Source organism: Myotis myotis, unplaced genomic scaffold, assembly GCF_014108235.1.
Source record: "Myotis myotis isolate mMyoMyo1 unplaced genomic scaffold, mMyoMyo1.p scaffold_m19_p_3, whole genome shotgun sequence".
Taxonomy (NCBI): Eukaryota; Metazoa; Chordata; class Mammalia; order Chiroptera; family Vespertilionidae; genus Myotis; species Myotis myotis.
In genome coordinates, this window is record NW_023416335.1 from 156,853,945 (window position 1) to 156,871,252 (window position 17,308).

At 56.5% G+C, this 17,308-nt stretch overlaps 2 protein-coding genes across 6 annotated transcripts; one reads left to right on the top strand and one right to left on the bottom strand.

Annotated features, from left to right (window-relative positions):
• The first annotated feature begins 1,827 nt into the window (after positions 1-1,827).
• Positions 1,828-9,412, top strand: B4GALNT1 (beta-1,4-N-acetyl-galactosaminyltransferase 1). Of its 2 annotated transcripts, none has more exons than XM_036300375.1 (11): positions 1,828-2,445; positions 3,022-3,240; positions 3,784-3,948; positions 4,078-4,184; positions 4,605-4,645; positions 5,013-5,193; positions 6,169-6,267; positions 6,411-6,601; positions 7,081-7,221; positions 7,495-7,735; positions 8,112-9,412. In XM_036300375.1, exons 2-11 carry the CDS (start codon positions 3,023-3,025, stop codon positions 8,327-8,329), a joined length of 1,602 nt encoding a protein of 533 aa, XP_036156268.1. In that variant the 5' UTR covers positions 1,828-2,445; position 3,022; the 3' UTR covers positions 8,330-9,412. The 2 variants fall into 2 exon arrangements, with proteins under 2 accessions (XP_036156268.1, XP_036156269.1); XM_036300376.1 differs by lacking the exon at positions 1,828-2,445 and adding an exon at positions 2,506-2,633.
• LOC118651333 (solute carrier family 26 member 10-like) lies at positions 8,913-16,078 on the bottom strand. Of its 4 annotated transcripts, XM_036300373.1 has the most exons (18): positions 15,711-16,077; positions 15,152-15,262; positions 14,497-14,654; positions 14,196-14,360; positions 13,777-13,929; positions 12,926-13,008; positions 12,636-12,783; positions 12,421-12,534; positions 11,425-11,502; positions 11,239-11,334; positions 10,742-10,848; positions 10,563-10,632; positions 10,353-10,466; positions 10,182-10,215; positions 10,022-10,104; positions 9,876-9,930; positions 9,652-9,758; positions 8,916-9,051 (listed from the first exon to the last, which is right to left on the bottom strand). In XM_036300373.1, exons 1-18 carry the CDS (start codon positions 16,051-16,053, stop codon positions 9,013-9,015), a joined length of 2,058 nt encoding a protein of 685 aa, XP_036156266.1. In that variant the 5' UTR covers positions 16,054-16,077; the 3' UTR covers positions 8,916-9,012. The 4 variants fall into 4 exon arrangements, with proteins under 4 accessions (XP_036156267.1, XP_036156266.1, XP_036156264.1 ...); XM_036300371.1 differs by having other exon boundaries at positions 10,742-11,040; positions 11,239-11,502; positions 15,711-16,078; XM_036300372.1 differs by having other exon boundaries at positions 8,945-9,051; positions 9,694-9,758; positions 10,742-11,040; positions 11,239-11,502; positions 15,711-16,078.
• Positions 16,079-17,308: the final 1,230 nt, after the last annotated feature.

Genomic DNA, 17,308 nt, shown 5'->3' on the forward strand with positions numbered 1-17,308 from the left:
AAGGCAAACACAAATGTCCACACAAAGAACAAAATCCACCTTCTGCAGGACAGACAGACAACCAGACCAGAGACTGTTACTCAAGGATGTCATGCATTCATTGCCCCACAGGTGTTCCTCAACCCTCCAGAGTTAGACCTAATTCAGGCCCTGAGTCTTGCCCAACCAACCAGAAACCAAACACACACCAGAACTGAAACTATCTTTCCAACAACCCTATACCCAAAACGGGAAAAGAAACACTCATTAAAGTGGCCACTGGGGCCAACGCGTCGAGTGAAACAGGTCCACTTGCTGTGGAGGCAGGCCAGACAGCGGAGTCTCCCACGGAACAGATCCTTGGTCCAGTGGAGACGCAGGTGAGGAGTGCTGCTGCAGTCTTCTTGACAAGCATCCCCACCAGCCAAGAAGGAGTTCTTTTAAGAGAGGGCCATCCAAAAAGAAAGAAAGAAAAAAAAAGAGTCCCATCTGAGTTACCAAACTTGTGACCAAACTCAAGAGCTTTGCTGCTTGGGGTGCTCTATTCAAAAAACAAGAACCAGCCGTAACAGGTTTGGCTCAGTGGATAGAGCGTCAGCCTGCGTACTGAAAGGTCCCAGGTTTGATTCCGGTCAAGGGCATGTACCTTGGTTGCGGGCACATTCCCAGTGGGGGGTGTGCAGGAGGCAGCTGATCAATGTTTCTAACTCTCTATCCCTTTCCCTTCCTCTCTGTAAAAAAATCAATAAAGTATATTTAAAAACAAACAAACAAAAAACAAGAACTAGTTGTTGCAAGGTAGTTCTTATTTACTTGCAGCAAGTAAAAAAGACAGGATGCATAGCCAAAGCTCTGCCTCTGGGAAGGGAGGCTTAGCCATTGCTTATATACACTATTTGTCCAATTTCATGTAGATTTCATTTCTGCAGTTCCCTACACTTATCAGAGTGGTTCCTGTGAAACTTATACTGTTGCAGTTGGTCTGAAAAATATTTTGCAACATTTTAACATTTAGCAAGAATAGTATTTCGTAAGGATGGCCCAGACAAACGATTTTCAACAATTCCGCAAATTTTTTTTTAAACATGCAATACTTGAGGCACTGACCTCTTTTCCTTTAGATTGTCAAATGTTTAAAATGACAACTGCCAACACAATGACAGCCGTCTGGTGTAAATGCATCAAAATTATACCTACTTTTTGTCAGCAAAAAATATACTTTTTGGTGTGCTGTAGAATTTTAGTAATTAGTTTATGTGTGACATGAGATTTTTTTTTTTTAAAAGGTTGAAAATGCCCAGCCTGCGTGGCTCAGTGGTTGAGCATTAACCTTTGAACTAGGAGGTCAAGGTTGGATTCCTTGGCTGGATCCCTAGTGGAGGGGGGGTCGGGTGTGCAGGAGGCAGCCAATCAGTGTTTCTCTTTCATCATTGATATTTTTATCTCTTTCCCTCTCCCTTCCTCTCTGAAATCAATAAAACAATATTTTTTAAAATGGTTGAAAATTGCTGGCCCAGACCCTTGAGACCCTTGTCCTGTTTAACAGAAGGGCAAGTCTTTCTTACATAGGTCTGTTCTATTCATTGTAGGACATTTAGCCCATCAATTGTCAGTAGCTTTGTCAGTCATTGTGACCAGTGCTATGGAAGGTACTATCACCCATGCAAAAACCAACGCCCCAGCCACACTGGAAGCTACCTAAGACCCAGCAATCACCCCCTAGCGTGGTTTCTGTCATCTACAATGAACCCTAACCAAGAAACACACACACACACACACACACACACACACACACACACACACACACACGACTCTCACAAAAGACAAACTAGCGAAGGAAGATGTCAAAGCTCAGGATGAAAATTAACACCAATCAACGATGAGAAAGAGGCTCCTAACGAATAGGGCAGAGAATAGGGTTTGGTGCCGACGTCGAGATGCCCCCAACCGTTCAGAGGTAGGTTGGGGTGGGGGGTGTAGGGAGAAGGACCTCTGGGCGCCGGCTTCGGGCCCCCGCAATGTGCTCGGCTCCCACCAGAAGGCGCCCGCATTCCCCGCGCGTCGCCGAAGCCTGCGCCGCAACGAGCCTGAAGCGGAGCCGCGCGGCGCCCTGATCTGAAGCGCCGGGCGGCGGCCCGAGCCCTCCCGAGCCAGGGAGACAGGGGAGCCCTGGCTTTGTTCCCTGGCGCTGGTATCTCCACTCCGTGTGGCGGTTTCTCAAGGCCGTCCGCCACCCTGGCAGGAAACGCCCAGAACCACCCCGGCACCGTAATCTACAAAGCCCAGGGAGTCGGAGGCGGGAGGGCTCTGGCGCGCGGGGGAGGCAGGAGGATCCTCCACGCGCTCAGGCTCACGCCCGGCTCTCCCATCTGGCCGCCGCCAGCCTCATGAGGACCCCGCGGCCGGGGCTGAGAGCCTGGCGCCGCCCGGAGCGAAATCTTGCCGCGGCCTGAGAGCGTTAGACAGGTTAGTGCCCTGGCCGGGTGCGGGCCGAGCTGAAGGTGGGAGGAGGCGCACGCGCGCGTCCACTCGGTGCCCCCGAGGCCACTCGCCAGGTCACCTCCGCCGGGGGCACCCCGTAGCGCGGGCGTGATTCTGCATTTTTCATGACAGGCAAGGTGTGGAGCCGCTCTTTGTAGCACACCCGGGGCCAGGTGACCGAAGAGTGGGGGGATGCGCGGGCTCGGGGTGGGGGTGGGGGAGCCGACGAGCTTGGGGGCCTCCGCTGCCCTAAGAAAGCGGGTCTCTTCTGCTTATGCGCGGCCGCGTGGAAACCTCCGCATCCAAAGGTCCCTCGCATCAGGATGCTGGGCCTCGGGTGTTAGAGGAGACGGAGATGCGGGAGAGGCGAGAAGAAGGCTGGGGGACACAAGGCCGGGGGAGTGAGGGGAGTGGGTAGGGAGTGACGATTCGCCGTACAAATCCTAGCGCGCAAAATGTGGACAGCGCCCCGGGAAGCAGGGCGGGGGTATCAGGGTCTGTCCACGCCTTTCCGCCCCACCTTCCTCACCCCCCATCCCCCACCCCCTACTGCCCACCCAGGATGCGGCTGGGCCGCAGGGCCCTCTGTGTGCTTGCTCTGCTGCTCGTCGGCGCCTCGCTGGGGCTCCTGTACGCTAGGACCCGGGATACCTCGGACCTGCGGATACCTCTTTCGCTGTGGGCGCCCCTGCAGGGTCCCCCCAGGCCAGAGCTGCCAGACCTCGCCCCTGAGCCCCGCTATGCCCACATCCCCGTCAGGATCAAGGAGCAAGTGGTGGGGTGAGTGCCAGGAGTGGTGGCCACAGTGCGTCACTCACTTTGGAGGGGGGGGGGGGCGCGCTTTTGTTTCCTCCACCGCTGAGCTCTCATGCCTGGGTTTCCCCAGCTGGTTGGCTGGTCGTGGGGGTGAGGTGGGAGGTGGAGGGGGCTATTGAGTCTTGGCCTGGGGGGAAATCTGCCCTTCCTGAACCCTGTCACAGTGGTGGGGAAGGGTGGGTGTGCAGTCAGGGGGTGGCCCTGAAACTCTTTATGATGTCCACATAAAGGACTCCCCGATGGGGTCCTGAGCGATGGGGTCCTGAGCGGTGGGTGGAAAACTCTGCCATCTTAGCAGTTTGGCGCTGTTCGGCACCTCTGTGAAATCCTGATTTAGGAGTAGTTCATCCTATTTAGGGTCCCCCCCGCCCCCCCAGGGACTATTTGGAGAGCAGTGTTTAGGGGGACAGATATTGGCTGGGCAGGGTTGAAGGGCGCTGTGAAAATGTTTTGCGGTGTGAATGGAGCTGTATGGCTGGGCTCTGATGACCCTCCCCCCTGCTCCAGGCTGCTGTCTGGTAACAACTGCAGTTGTGAGTCCAGCACTGGGAGCCTTCACCTCCCCTTCCAGAGGCAGGTCCAAGCCACTGACTTCACCAAGGCCTTTGACCCTGAGGAGCTGAAGGCTGCCTCTGCCTCCAGGGAACAGGAGTTCCAGGCCTTCCTTTCAAGGTACCAGCATGAAAGGAAAGCATGACTATGCTGGTAGAGAGCAGTAGGCGGCCTGGGGGTGGGTGGGACAGGAGGAAAAGCCCCTCTCCTCCTGACTCTCCCTCTGTCCTCCCCCTCCTCCACGGACAGGAGCCAGTCTGCTGCTGACCAACTGCTCATTGCCCCTGCCAACTGCCCCCTACAATACCCCGTGCAGGGTGTGGAGGTACAGCCCCTCAGGAGCATCTTGGTGCCAGGTGGGGAGAAAGGTCCTAGGGGATGACCTAGGCCACCGTGGGAGTGGCAGGGCCTGAGCCTGGGTGGGGAAGGATGAGGGAAGATTGGAATGCGGGGCGGGCGCAGGTCTTCTGATGAAAGAGGGACTTGAGGTCGGTAGGGGGTTCATGAGGTGGGAGGTGGGACAGAAGGGACTCTTGGTGGTCAGGAATTGCAGAAGACTATAACTAGAGAAGTCTGGAGAAAAGAATCTATGGTAAAGCAGGCCATAGAAGGGCTACTGCTTTGATGTGAAGGAGTTAAACAATTACTCTAGGCTACTTCGGCCATTGTGCCCCGCTGCCTCAACAAGAGGAAGGGGTAAGAGTTCTGTGTTGTGAAAAAGGGAAGAGATAGTGAGCAAAGCTGTCTGTGATTCTCATCTCCCCCCTTCCTCCCAGGGCTGAGCCTGCAGGCTGCTTCTGGTCAGGAGGTATACCAGGTGAGAAGAAACAGGAGCGTGGGGAGGCCAAATGGGCAGGGCCCTAGCTGGTTTGGCTCAGTGGATAGAGCGTCAGTCTGCAGACTGAAGGGTCCCGGGTTCGATTCCGGTCAAGAGCACATGCTTGGTTTGCGGGCTCTATCCCCAGTAGGGGGCGTGCAGGAGGTAGCCAATCAATGATTCTCATCATTGATGTTTCTATCTTTCTCTCCCTCTCCCTTCCTCTCTGAAATCAATAAAAAAAATACATATTTTTTTAAAAGGATGCTGGGAGGGAAACAGGGCTGCCAAAGGAGGGATGGAGGAATCAGGGCGGCAAGAGGTAGGTCTGGGGGCTAACGCTGCGCTGTCCAATACTTGCTCCCAGGTGAACCTGACTGCCTCCTTGGGCACATGGGACGTGGCAGGGGAAGTGACTGGAGTGACTCTCACAGGGGAGGGGCAGCCAAACCTCACCCTCACCAGCTCAGGACTGGACCAACTCAATCGGCAGCTGCAACTGGTCACTTACAGCAGCCGAAGCTACCAGGCAAACACAGCAGACACAGGTGCGAGGCGCTGGGTGGAGGTAGGGGCAGTCTGGGTGAACAGAGAGAACCCAGAAAGGCTGGGTCAGGCAAATGGCAGAGGGTGTGGGAGATACTCGGGCAATGGCCAGAGCTGCCCAGCCACACAATGGGCATTTCAGCTAGGCCAGCAAGGCCAGGGAGGGAGAGAAGAGGCCTTTGTTCATCTGGGGCCAGAGCAGGCCAGAGGGAAATCTGAGCTTTGGGTGTGTCCCCTCCTCAGGCCAACCATGGGGGCCCCAGGAAGTGACCTGCCCCAGGAGCCAGAAGACTCCAGCTCTATTCCCAGCCCACCACTTACTACAGGGCAAAGGGCTTTATCTCCCAAAGCTCCCACTTCAAGCAAAAGGCACCTACCAGCCAAGGCTCGCTACACCAAACCTGCTCCCATTGAGGACCTCTGCCCTTGCCGTTCCCTCTGCCTAGAATGCTCTTCCCCCAGATGTGTGCATGGCTGGCTCCTTCTTGTCATCTGGATCTCAGCTCAAATGTCTCCTCTTCACTATCACATTACTTGCCTTATTTTCTATTCAATATTTACCAGTATCTGAACTTTTCTTATTTACTTAACCTGAAACCAGGCTAACTAGGTTTCTCTCCCAGCTTGGTTGCTTAAATCGTTGTCTAAATGTGGCAGATTATTTAATTTCTCTGTGCCTTCTTTTTCTGTAGTAGGAATCTACTTCCTATCGTGAGGATTAAATGAGTCCATATTTAAATTACCACTTAAGGTCATTTACAAAGTGCCTGGCCCATAGTAAATGCTCAGCGAAGGTTAGCTTTAAATTAAATGTTTTCTCATCTTTCTCCCATCCATTAGAATGTAAGTCCCATGGGGGTAGGAACATTGCGTTCTTGTCCACCAGGGCTGAGAAAGGTGATACACAGAATAAGCACTTAAATATTTATTTACTAAAAATAGAATGCTGTTCCACATTTCGTGCCCTTTCTTCCCAGTCCGGTTCTCCACCGAGGGACATGAAGTGGCCTTCACCATTCACATAAGACATCTCCCCAACCCTCGGCTGTACCCACCTGGGTCTCCACCACAGGGAGGTGAGGCTTGTGCATGCAGGGACATGGGTGCAGCCCCGGTGGGGAACGAGTTGGGAGAGGGCTGCCTGGGAGAAGATGGATGTCTTTTTGCTCCTCACTATCCACTCTCCTTGTCTGCACCTAACTCTGCCCCTCACTCCCAGCCCAGTACAACATTAGCGCGCTGGTCACCATTGCCACCAAGACCTTCCTTCGCTATAATCGGCTGCGGGCACTCATCGCCAGCATCCGCCGCTTCTACCCGACGGTCACAGTGATCATCGCCGACGACAGCGACAAGCCGGAGATCATTAGCGGCCCCCACGTCGAGCACTATCTCATGCCTTTTGGCAAGGTGCGCAGCGGGCCGGACGGAACCCTGCGCCCCGGGGCACCGGGAGGGGGCGCGCGCGCTCAGTCTCCAGAGTAGTGAGTGGTTCCCGGGATTATTGGCCTCAAAACCACTGGGATGGATGTCTGTTAACCCCGAGGCTTCCTGGACTGGAAGCTCTGTGAACGCAGAAATCGTGTCATCTGTGTCTATCTTATTGGCGCTGCATTCGTGGAATGGTGCTCAGCCCCTAGTGGGTGCGTGATAAATAGTTGAACGAATGAACTTAGGAATTAAATGCATTCCAAGACTGCCGCCCCCAACACTGACTCAGGACCTCTGATAATGGGAAACTATTTTTTTTACCTAGCTCCCCGCCATTCACAAGAACTCGAAGTTTGGAGAGGGGTGCAGGCTGTTTAGAGTGATCAAGAGTGAAAAGGAAAGGTGGCCAAGGGGTCTGTCCTAACCACGGCCTCGCCAACCACACATACCCTTCCCAGGGCTGGTTCGCAGGCCGGAACCTGGCCGTGTCGCAAGTGACCACCAAGTACGTACTGTGGGTGGACGACGATTTTATCTTCACGGCTCGGACGCAGCTGGAGAGGCTTGTGGACGTGCTGGAACGGACGCCGTTGGACCTGGTAGGGGAGGGGCCGCAGGATGTGGGGTGGAGACAGAGGGCTTCCAGGGGCTTAAGACCACGGGGAGAGCAGCCAGCCTTTGGGACAAGAGAGGATGAAGAAGCGGAGCCTGGGCTATATCTAGGTCCCGACGGGGTAGAATCGAAAAGGACGGGGCAGGGGAACCGCGGGGGACGAGAGGCGGGGTGGGGTGACGGGGAGGAGGCGGAGGGAGCACAGACCTACCCTTTCCAGTCCTCGCCCCTCCTGGAGCCATCCTCCCATTCACCGCAGGTCGGGGGCGCTGTGCGCGAGATCTCGGGCTTCGCCACCACCTACCGGCAGCTGTTGAGCGTGGAGCCGGGCGCGCCAGGCCGCGGGAACTGCCTCCGGCAAAAGCGTGGCTTTCACCACGAGCTCATCGGCTTCCCGGGCTGCGTGGTCACCGACGGCGTGGTCAACTTCTTCCTGGCACGCACCGACAAAGTGCGAGAGGTCGGCTTCGACCCGCGTCTCAACCGTGTGGCGCACCTGGGTGAGTGGCGCCCTCTTCTGGCAGGGTCTCCCCTTGCGAGGCGAGGTTCCTTGCGGCAAGGCGCCAAGGGCACCCCCGCGGAGCCCGTGGCTGCCATCCAGCCCCCCTAGAGCAGTTCTTCGAAGTTTTACCAGGAGAAAGAGCTTCTACCTCCTGGCCTGCACACCACATTAACCTTCGCACCCAACGCGGCTGCTGGGTCCACCTTGAACTTCCCTACCACTGTCACTGCCACCTCTACCCGACTCCCTGGCCCTGAGAAATGGAGTGTGTGCATGCGCACCCTCCATACCCCAAATCCCACTTCTCTCTGAGGGCTGGCCTTCTGCACTCTCAAGACGCTTCATTGTGTACTCCCCCCCACCCCCACCTCCAGAATTCTTCCTGGATGGACTTGGTTCCCTTCGGGTGGGCTCCTGCTCAGACGTCGTTGTGGATCACGCATCCAAATTGAAGCTGCCTTGGACATCAAGGGATCCTGGGACAGAGACTTACGCCCGGTACCGTTACCCAGGATCACTGGACGGAAGTCACATGGCCAGACACCGCCTGCTCTTCTTCAAACACCAACTGCAGTGCATGACTGCGGAGTGATGGCCACTCAGGGCCTTTCAACGGACAGGCTGGGCCTGCCTTCTTGTCCCTACCAGAAATTTCTAGCAAACCCCACTCACTACCCAGTGACCACTCCACTGACTGTCCCCAATCCCCTTCAGAACCTGATCCCAAATAGGGGCTAGTCCTGGTGACACTCCTCCTTTCTGTGAGTGCCCAGGGGTGTGGTGGAGCCATAACTCGTCCCACAGCCAGTGCCAAGTCCTCCCTCCACCCCTCTCATGGAGGTGGGAAGTCACTGTCCAAGTGCCAAAGAGCCCAAAGGACTCTAAGAACCTAAAGTGGAAACACTCATCTCCTGGTGACTGAGTGGGTGGGGAAGGCCCCAACATGTATCCCCAGGACTGCGCCGCCTCCCCCATCTCTGGATCCAGGACTGTGCACCGGCTGCAGCCGCACCCCCACCCCCATGGAGAGACCTGGTGACTGGAGCTGGGGTGAGGGCCAGTGAACACACAGGTGAAAGCATTTTTAGTTGTGTCTCTGCAATGCTGTGGGCATGGAGGAAGGGGCCCCAGGGGCCGCTGTGCAGACACCCAGACTCGCTTCATGAATCCCAGAGGCTCTCGGCTTTATTTTATTAGTTACATCAAGTCAGGGGGCTCGAGGGCCACGGCCCTCACACACACATTGCTGGGCCTTCCATACTCCACGTGACCCGGTCAGACCCAGACTGTGCAAGTCTTCGGACCAGTGAGCTCCTGAAAAAGGGAGGGCACGGGTCAGGAATAGGTTAGGTGCCCCGCCCTTCCTCATCCAGGACTTGGCAGTCTGAGGGGCACACCAACCCCTCTGGGACCTTAAGTTACTCAGTTCTTCACCCATAGCTGAGCCCATTCTCTCTGGCTTAGTCTTTTTTTAATTCTCAACCCAAAATACGTTTATTGATTAGAGAAAGAGAGAGAGAGGAGGGGAAAGAGATAGAGAGACACTGATGTGAGAGAGAAACATCCATCAGATGCCTCCTCTATGCGCCCTGACTAGGGACTGGACCCACAACATAGGTATGTGCTCTGAACAGAAATCAAACCCGAAAATTTATTATTATTATTATCAGTGTTATTATTGTTGTTATTATTGATATATAGGAAGACGTTCCAACCAACTGAGCCATTCGGCCAGGGTTCCCTGGCTTAGTCTTGATAAATTAACTAATCATTTCATCCCCATCCCTTCCTTCATCTTCCTCCTCAGCGCCCTTCTTAACTCCCTCTGCCTGGATCTTCAGCCACTGACTCGCACCTCCCTGGCTACAGCCCAGCACCTCCTGGCTTCCACCCCTGTGGCTAGTGTCCCCTCACCAGTCTCTCCAGGGCATGAGCAGCTGCATCCTGGACACTCACAAACAGCTGCTCTGGGGTCACTCTGTCCAGGAGTCCTGCCTGGGTCAGTGTCCTGAGCACTGAGGCTGTGTGGAGAGGGGGCCAGGCTCTCAGGTTCTAAGTCCACGCTGTGTCCCCTTCTCTCCCCCAAGTGTCCGGCCATCCCCCCGTCTCCAGTTCCCTCCATGCTCCACACCTCTCACCATTACACTGAGCCAGGAGAAGGTGGATCCCAGCATCTTGGCATCTGCTGGCCAGCTGCAGAGGTGGGGCAGGGGGTTACACCCTACATCAGAGGGTGTGCCTGGGAGGATAAGGGGAGTTTCTCCTCAACCTCCCTCGCCCTCACCTGTACCACTTCTCTGGCCCCAGCAGCATCTGCGAAGGCGACACCACTGCAGTCTAGGACCACCACTCTGACAGGCTCAGCAACTAGGATGGGAGAAGGCAGGGTCCCCAGAGGCTCCCAGGGATTATTCCCAAACCTTCCTCCTGTCATCCCATCTCACCGGCATCAGGTGGGCCATCTACCTTTGGAGTCTCCTGTGATAGAAAAGAGCGGTCACCACTTGTGAGGCACAAGCATGACCGTGCACACCTTGAGCACAAGGATCCCCCTCAGAAACTCACGTGCCTCCCACTCACAGAGAAGCCACACTCCCTTTGACCAAGCCCCTCACCTTGCCTCTGCCAAGCCCCAGGTGCCACTCTAAGTTATGGCGAAACTGCCCACGGGTTCCAAAGTAGAGAGGTGTTGGGTAGCTCAGGATGCAGAGCCCTGGGACCTGGAGGAGCTAAGGGGTCAGAGGGTCAGAGGGTCAGAGGGTCAGAGGGTCAGAGAAACATCCGGGTCTAATCACCCCTTCCCTCTTTGGCTGTAGCCCACCCACCTTGTGGCTCTCTTGGAGTGGCCTGTAGAGCTCCGTCCCCTCAGCTAGTCCAAGTGCCACACACTGCACCCTAGGCAGGAAACGGGTCAGATTCCCAGCCTGGCCTGGCTGAAAAGTCACCCCAAGCACTCTGTTCTCTCCCCTCCCTTCATCTTGACACCCCTCATTTCTACTCCCACCTCTGGGTACGGCAGACCACAGTCATCATGGAGAAGACCACACCTACGGCCAGGCCCAGGTCCACGCTCAGGGTCACCACAGACACCCATGTGACCATCCACACGGCCTGCAGGACAGAGATGGAAGGGAAATGCCAGGCCATCGCTGCTAAGGAAAAGGGTCCAGGGGCAGTGGCTGCCAGGGCAAGTGATGGGGAGGGATGGCTCAAGAGAAGGCAGGAAGAAAGACAGAAGGGAGGGATAGGACTGACCCAACGATGGATACACACCAAACATACTGACCCCAGACCTTGCACCACCTGGGGAGTTAAAAATATTCAGGTCTGAAGGGGTTCAAACCCCACCCCTCACCTTGTCTCGGAGGACAGGGATTAGGAGGTATGCATGTTGGGGGGGGGGGGGTTTACAGAATTTAGGACTAGGACAATTAGCTTTGATTCAGGGCAGAGGCTGGGGGTGCTGGGAAAGCGGGAGAGGGCAATGCTGCTGTTTCTCACAAAGTCCATGCGGCTGATGCGCCATAGTTGTGGAAGTTCCTGCATCTGGAAGAACATCTGGCGCATGCTGGAGATGTTGATGCAGGCCAGGACAGCCTTGGAGCAGAGGAAAGGAACTAACCACCCCAATACTCTGGGATATAGCCACCCGCCCAGGTCCCCCCACACACTGCCTCTGCTCCTTACCTTAGGCAGGTAGTAGAAGAAGGGTCCCAGCCACAGCAGCACTGACAGGACAACCATGCAGGAGAAGAGGCCTGCCAGCTGCAGGGAAGGGTCAATGGAAGCAAAAAAGGAAGGGAACCTCACCCACCCTCATGTGAGAGGTGGTCTCCTCATCTTCCTCCAAAGTCTCTGTCCTCCCAAGTCCCTTTCCACACAGATATTCCTCACTCTTCAAGAGCTTTTTTTTTTTTTTTTAAATATATTTTATTGATCTTCCACAGAGAGGAAGGGAGAGAGACAGAGAGCTAGAAACATCGATGAGAGAGGAACATCGATCAGCTGCCTCCTGCACATCTCCCACTGGGGATGTGCCCGCAACCCAGGTACATGCCCTTGACCAGAATCGAACCTGGGACCCCTCAGTCCGCAGGCCGACGCTCCATCCACTGAGCCAAACCGGTTTCGGCAAGAGCTTCTTGATATTCTGCCATTCACACCTACCCTTCCCTTTCCGCCCAATTAAATGCCTCATTCGCTAGTCTCCCTTAGATGTAGTTCAACCTCTCTATTTTTGTAACCCACCTCCATCTTAAAAGCCACTGTGGGATTACCCTAAAAGCAGGCTAACCACATGCTTAGGGCACCAACGGAGTAGCAGAAACCAAAAATATAAAAATATTAGGGGAGACTTTGATATGTGATATTTCTTTTTAACTGAAAATGTCCTTATGGGAAAAAAATTAGAATTTTGTCTCAAATTTATTTTACAGTTTAGTTATGTTTTTACTTTGAACTACATATGGGGCACCATAAGCTTGTTAAGTGCTTACAGTAAAGGTCTTAATGGAACTTAGTGTCTTCTTTCTCTCCGACCTAGATAATCCCATCCCCTCCTTCACCCTCCCTCACAGAGTCCCAGCCTCCTTTCTACAGCTGCCACCTGTTTCTCCACCACCTGGACCGGACGTCCCCCTTCCCCACCCCACCCTTTCTCCTCACTCAAGGGCACACTCTTACCTGGGTGTTTCCACCAGCATCCACTAGTAGGCTGGTGGTGGCCAATGTGGCCGAGTTGGGAAAGCAAGAGAACAGCGAGGAGATGAGGTTGGAGGCACCATGAGCCAAGAGTTCCTGGGGTGAAGAGTGAGATGAAGAGAGAGACAAAGGCATGGGGAGGTAACATTAGGGGGCTGTCTCCTGAATGAGGCTGGAGTCCTCAGTGGGAGTCACACCTGGTTGGAGTCAATCGCGTAGCTATACTTGTCTGCATAGATGGAGGCCAGGGAGGCGGACACCGCAAAAGCAACCAGCGCGATGGGCAGTGAGTCACCCAGAATCCTAGGCAGCTCAGCCAGGTTGGGGAGGAGCGGCTCGGGAAATCTGGAGAGAGAGGGATCCAAGGTAAGGATGGGCTGGGTATAACAAGGAGTATAGGGAAGACAGAGACAAAAAGGGTGGAGCAGGACAAAAGGGGATGTTGTGGGTGAGAGGAGAAAGCTGGTGTTCCTTCATTCTCTCTTACCCTCCAGGCAGCAGCCCCACTATCTGGACGTTGTATCTCGTGTCCAGGGAAGAGGTGAAGCAGAGCACAGAGGCCAGGAGCACCTGGGGAAGAGCATATATTAGGGCATGGGAGGAAATGGGTGTCCCGTCCCCCCCCCCCCCCCCCGTCCCCCCACCGCAGAGGCTACAAGGGCTCAACAGGAGAAAGGATCAAAATGCAGGATTAGGTGGTTGCCGGAGCCTAGCAACTGGGGGAGCTTGGATGTGTTTGAGATGGCTGCCCGACAACTAATTTCGAGTGAAGGAGAGTGGGGATGAAAAGAGGAACGATACCTATCAGGGGCTATGCGGAGAGAGGTGGGTGGTAGGAAAAGGCGGGCGGGGCGGGGGGGAGGCGCCTATGAGAGAGGCAGGTGGGTATTAGGAGGCAAAACCGAGCCATTCTAAGTAGGGAAGTTTGGCTCTGTCTGCGGATACGTAGGGTATCTTTGGAGACGTTGAACATTTATTTACTTGGAAAGAGAAACGTAGGTAGGTTGGGAAGGGAAAGGGAGTTACAGGGAAGGACCCGGCCAGGAGAGAGATGGGAGTGGAGGCGCTCTGCCGAGCGACGCCGCACGGGAGCGCTGTTCGGAGGAAGAAGGCGCAGGAAGAGTTGCAGCGGGAACTCCGCGAGAGGAGAGGGGACGTGCGGTGGGGGATTCCGGAGGGTCAGCGTGTTCTGGGAAGCAGCCTAGCAAAGGGCTTGTGTAAGCAGGACCTCCCGGCTGCGGCCCCCCTGCGTTCCGCTAGGGGGCGGCAGCGGCCAGCTCCTAAGGATGGGCAGGGTTTGTGAGGCGCAGGGGGCCGGTACCCAAGAGCCATCCTCACCATGACGATCTCCCCTGGGATCGGGGTGGGGAGCCTGTCTCGGAATCTCACGTTCAGTTCCTTGACCGGCACGAGCAGCGCCAGGCTGAGTGCGGAGATGGTCAGTTCGGCCGGACTGCTCTGGGGCAGTGCGGTCAGCACAGCGGCCAGCGTCTGCGGACGGGCGGGGAGCAGAGGGCCCCGAGCTAGGGGCGACTGTCCCCGGCGGACCCACCAGACCCAGGCAAGGCTCTCCCGGCTCCCATCTGGGCTCCCGCCTCCACGGCGACCCTCATTCAGCTTCTGGGTCTAACCTTTCCTCCGCCCCGCCTCGTTACACACATCTCTCCATCCACTCGTCCTTCCTGCCTTCCTTTTCCGGTGGCCCTCCGCCGGGACCGCTGGAACCTCTTTCCTGTTGCCCACCCACCCCCGCCCACCTTGAAGAGAGCGAAGCAGCCGATCTGGCGCGGGAGGCGCAACCCCAAAAGGCTCGGCAGTTGGGACACAAGCACATGCAGCGCGGCCCCGCTGGTCAGCGCTTTAACCACGGGCTCGGACAGGAAGGTGGACAGGACGCCGAGCTGCAGCGCGAACATCCCCAGCTGTGGGAGGAAGATGCCCAGTCACAGCGGGAACGCAGCGCGCCCGTTTCCTGGCGCACCTGCCCCACCCTTTCCCCTGGCTCGGTTTCCCCAGGCCCTCAGCGTGGGCCCCCGCCCCCCCAGGGTCTTCCCTCACCATCAACGCCCCGCTCCCAAAGGCCAAGGCCGCAGCTGCCCCAACCCGCTGAGCGTCCAACTGCTCCTTCTCGATTGCGCTCAGGTTCCCCCCGAGCGGCTCGGGCACTAGCCGCTCCACGGCGGAGCCGGTCATGAGGCTGAGCACGGCGAACGTTCCTAGGGCCGGAGGACACCCGCAGAAATGACCAGTTGTGCCGCGGGGGGCGCTGCGCCAGCCCAGGCGCTGCGTTTTCGGCCCGGGCGGCGGGGGGTGGGACCTCGCTCCCTCCGAGCAGCGCTCGGGTGAAGACCGCGAGGCCAAGCCGGTGCAGAAGCCGGGAACCAGGGAGGTTAGGAGAGGGCAACAACCGCAAAAGCCGTCCCGACTGCACCGCCACCCCCTCCTGCAATCGCCGGGGACTGTGTGCCCCTTGCGGTGACTGCACATCTCTTCTGCCCTCTTCCGAACCCCAGAGAAGTTAACCCAATTTCACGAGGACGAAAAAGTCTGAGTAAACTCCCACCCCGTTGCACCCCCAACAAGCATTGCCTAGGTCAGAGGTCATGGCAGGGGAACGGTGGTGAGTTGGGGGATGAGAGGTAGGGAGCTTACAAGAACCGAAGCCTCAAACCCCTGTCCATTTTCACCCCGCAGAGGTCACCGGGTCACTCACCTGTGGACAGGTGTCTTCCAGTACCCAACAAGGTGTAGATGAGGATGGGAAAGAAAGACGTGTAGAGGCCAAACACAGGGGGCACGGAGGTCAAGAGGGCAAAAGCCATGCCTGGGGGGGAGGGGGTGGAAGGAAAGACCTTCGATGGGGCGGAGGGATGGAGGGCGCCCAGCTTCAGGATGCTGCCCCCTCTCCCCTCTTAGAGGCTGGCAAGGGGACGCTAAGCCTTGCCACAAGAGGGAGCTGAGGGGTTAACGGGCCTGGGGGGAAGTCGCTGGGTGGACAAGGTCACAGATCCAGAACCCCGGCGGAGACCTGGGGGGCAGGCCTTGTGCTCCTCTCTTCTCTCCAGTTCCCTGAGCCGGAACGGGTCTAAGACTTCTCGAAGGATTGCGCAGATGAGGGCAGCTGGGGGTGGGGCTCTGATGGAGCTCCACAGTCCTTACCCAGAACTTGTCTCCGAACCCCCAACCCCACGAACCCACCACCTCGCTCCCGAGTTGTTCCCACCCCCTGGGTCTCCCCGGCCCTCTGACAGGTTGGTGTTGGGGCCGCTCACCCTGGGGCACGTGCACGATGCCCACGGTCACTCCAGCCACCGCATCCCCGAGCAGCCAGGCCCTCCAGCGGTACTGAGGCAGCCAGCGCAGCGGGGGCAGCCGCGCCAGCAGCAGGCGCCACGCCCCCGGCCCGGAACAGGCGCAGGCCCGCCGCCTCCACAGTCGGCACAGCCCGGACCAGCGGGACTCGGCGAGTAGATCCTGCGCCTGCTCCGCGCCCCCGAAGAGCTGCTGGAACCGCGCCTGGGTGAGAGGTTCCCTGAGCTTGGCGCCCAGTGGGAACTTAAGGTCGGAGGCCTCTCCTGGGCTTGAGCAGGTCCTGGCGCCCAGTAGCCCACTCATTTTGCCCTTGGCCACCTCCAGCTCCGCCCAGTCTTAAATACCCCTCCACCGGCTAGCCTGGGTCCCGCCTCCCTGAAGCAGGGCCCAATCCGGCCCTGGGGGCGCCCTTCTACCAGCCCAAGAGCTGCAGCTTGGGGAGGGGGCGTCTCTCTGTTAGGCGTTTTCTCAGGTGTCCTTGGCCCAGTCGCAAGCCCTGGAGTCTGCTATGGGAGAGGGCTGTGCAAAGGTTTAGGGACCTGGGAGAGAAGCCAAACAACTAACCCCCACTATCTACCACATCTAAGCCTTTGCACTCTCCACCTCTTCACTGAGTTCCCTTGGAATCGATACTTTGGGCCAAGACAGAAGCTGGCTCCCCTAGGTTCATTCCTAGAGCCGCTGCACTCCCCGCCAGAGCAAGAAAGTGCAGCGGTTCCGACCCCAGCTTCTCCTTTCCCCAGACCCAAAGCCTCTTGGGCTCAGGTGGTCCCCAAGAAAGTGTAAGGAGGTCTCCTGGCCTCTTCAGTTCCACAAACAACTGAGATGGGAAGCAGATATATGTGTTAGACGGGATGACAGAGAACCACCACTCCACATCTTTGACAGGACAGCCTGAGCCTAAATCCCCAGTTCAGGACCCCAGGAAGAATACTGAACTGATAGGAAATCTTTTTAAAAATATATATATTTTATTGATTTTTTACAGAGAGGAAGGGAGAGGGATAAAGAGCTAGAAACATGAATGAGAGAGAAGCATCGACCAGCTGCCTCCCGCACCCCCCCCACTGGGGATGTGCCTGCAACCAAGGTACATGCCCTTGACTGGAATCGAACCCGGGACCCTTCAGTCCCCAGGCTGATGCTCTATCCAGTGAGCCAAACTGGCTAGGGCCTGATAGGAAATTTTTATTTTATTTCTTAGAAGCCAAAAAACCTGAAACACCATATATTACATACAAGTGCAAGTCACAAAGTAGGCACTCAAACGCACATTTGTGGTTATATTAGGCACAAAAGTCCCCCACCCACCCACCCACCTCATGTACCCCACTGATCCCTAACAAGATACAGAGGTTCTGAGCTCTAGAATCCTATCTGCCCCATCCCCTCCTCCACTCACAAGAATCCTTAGCACCCCTCCCCATCACCCTCTGGTCCCCAGTCCCTGACCCCAAAGTCCTAGGGGTGGGGAACAGTGAGGGTGGGTCTCCCTTCTTCAATTCCTTCTATTGTTCCCCTGAAGTCTTATCTGGGCTGTACGTCCTGTCTCCCCCTT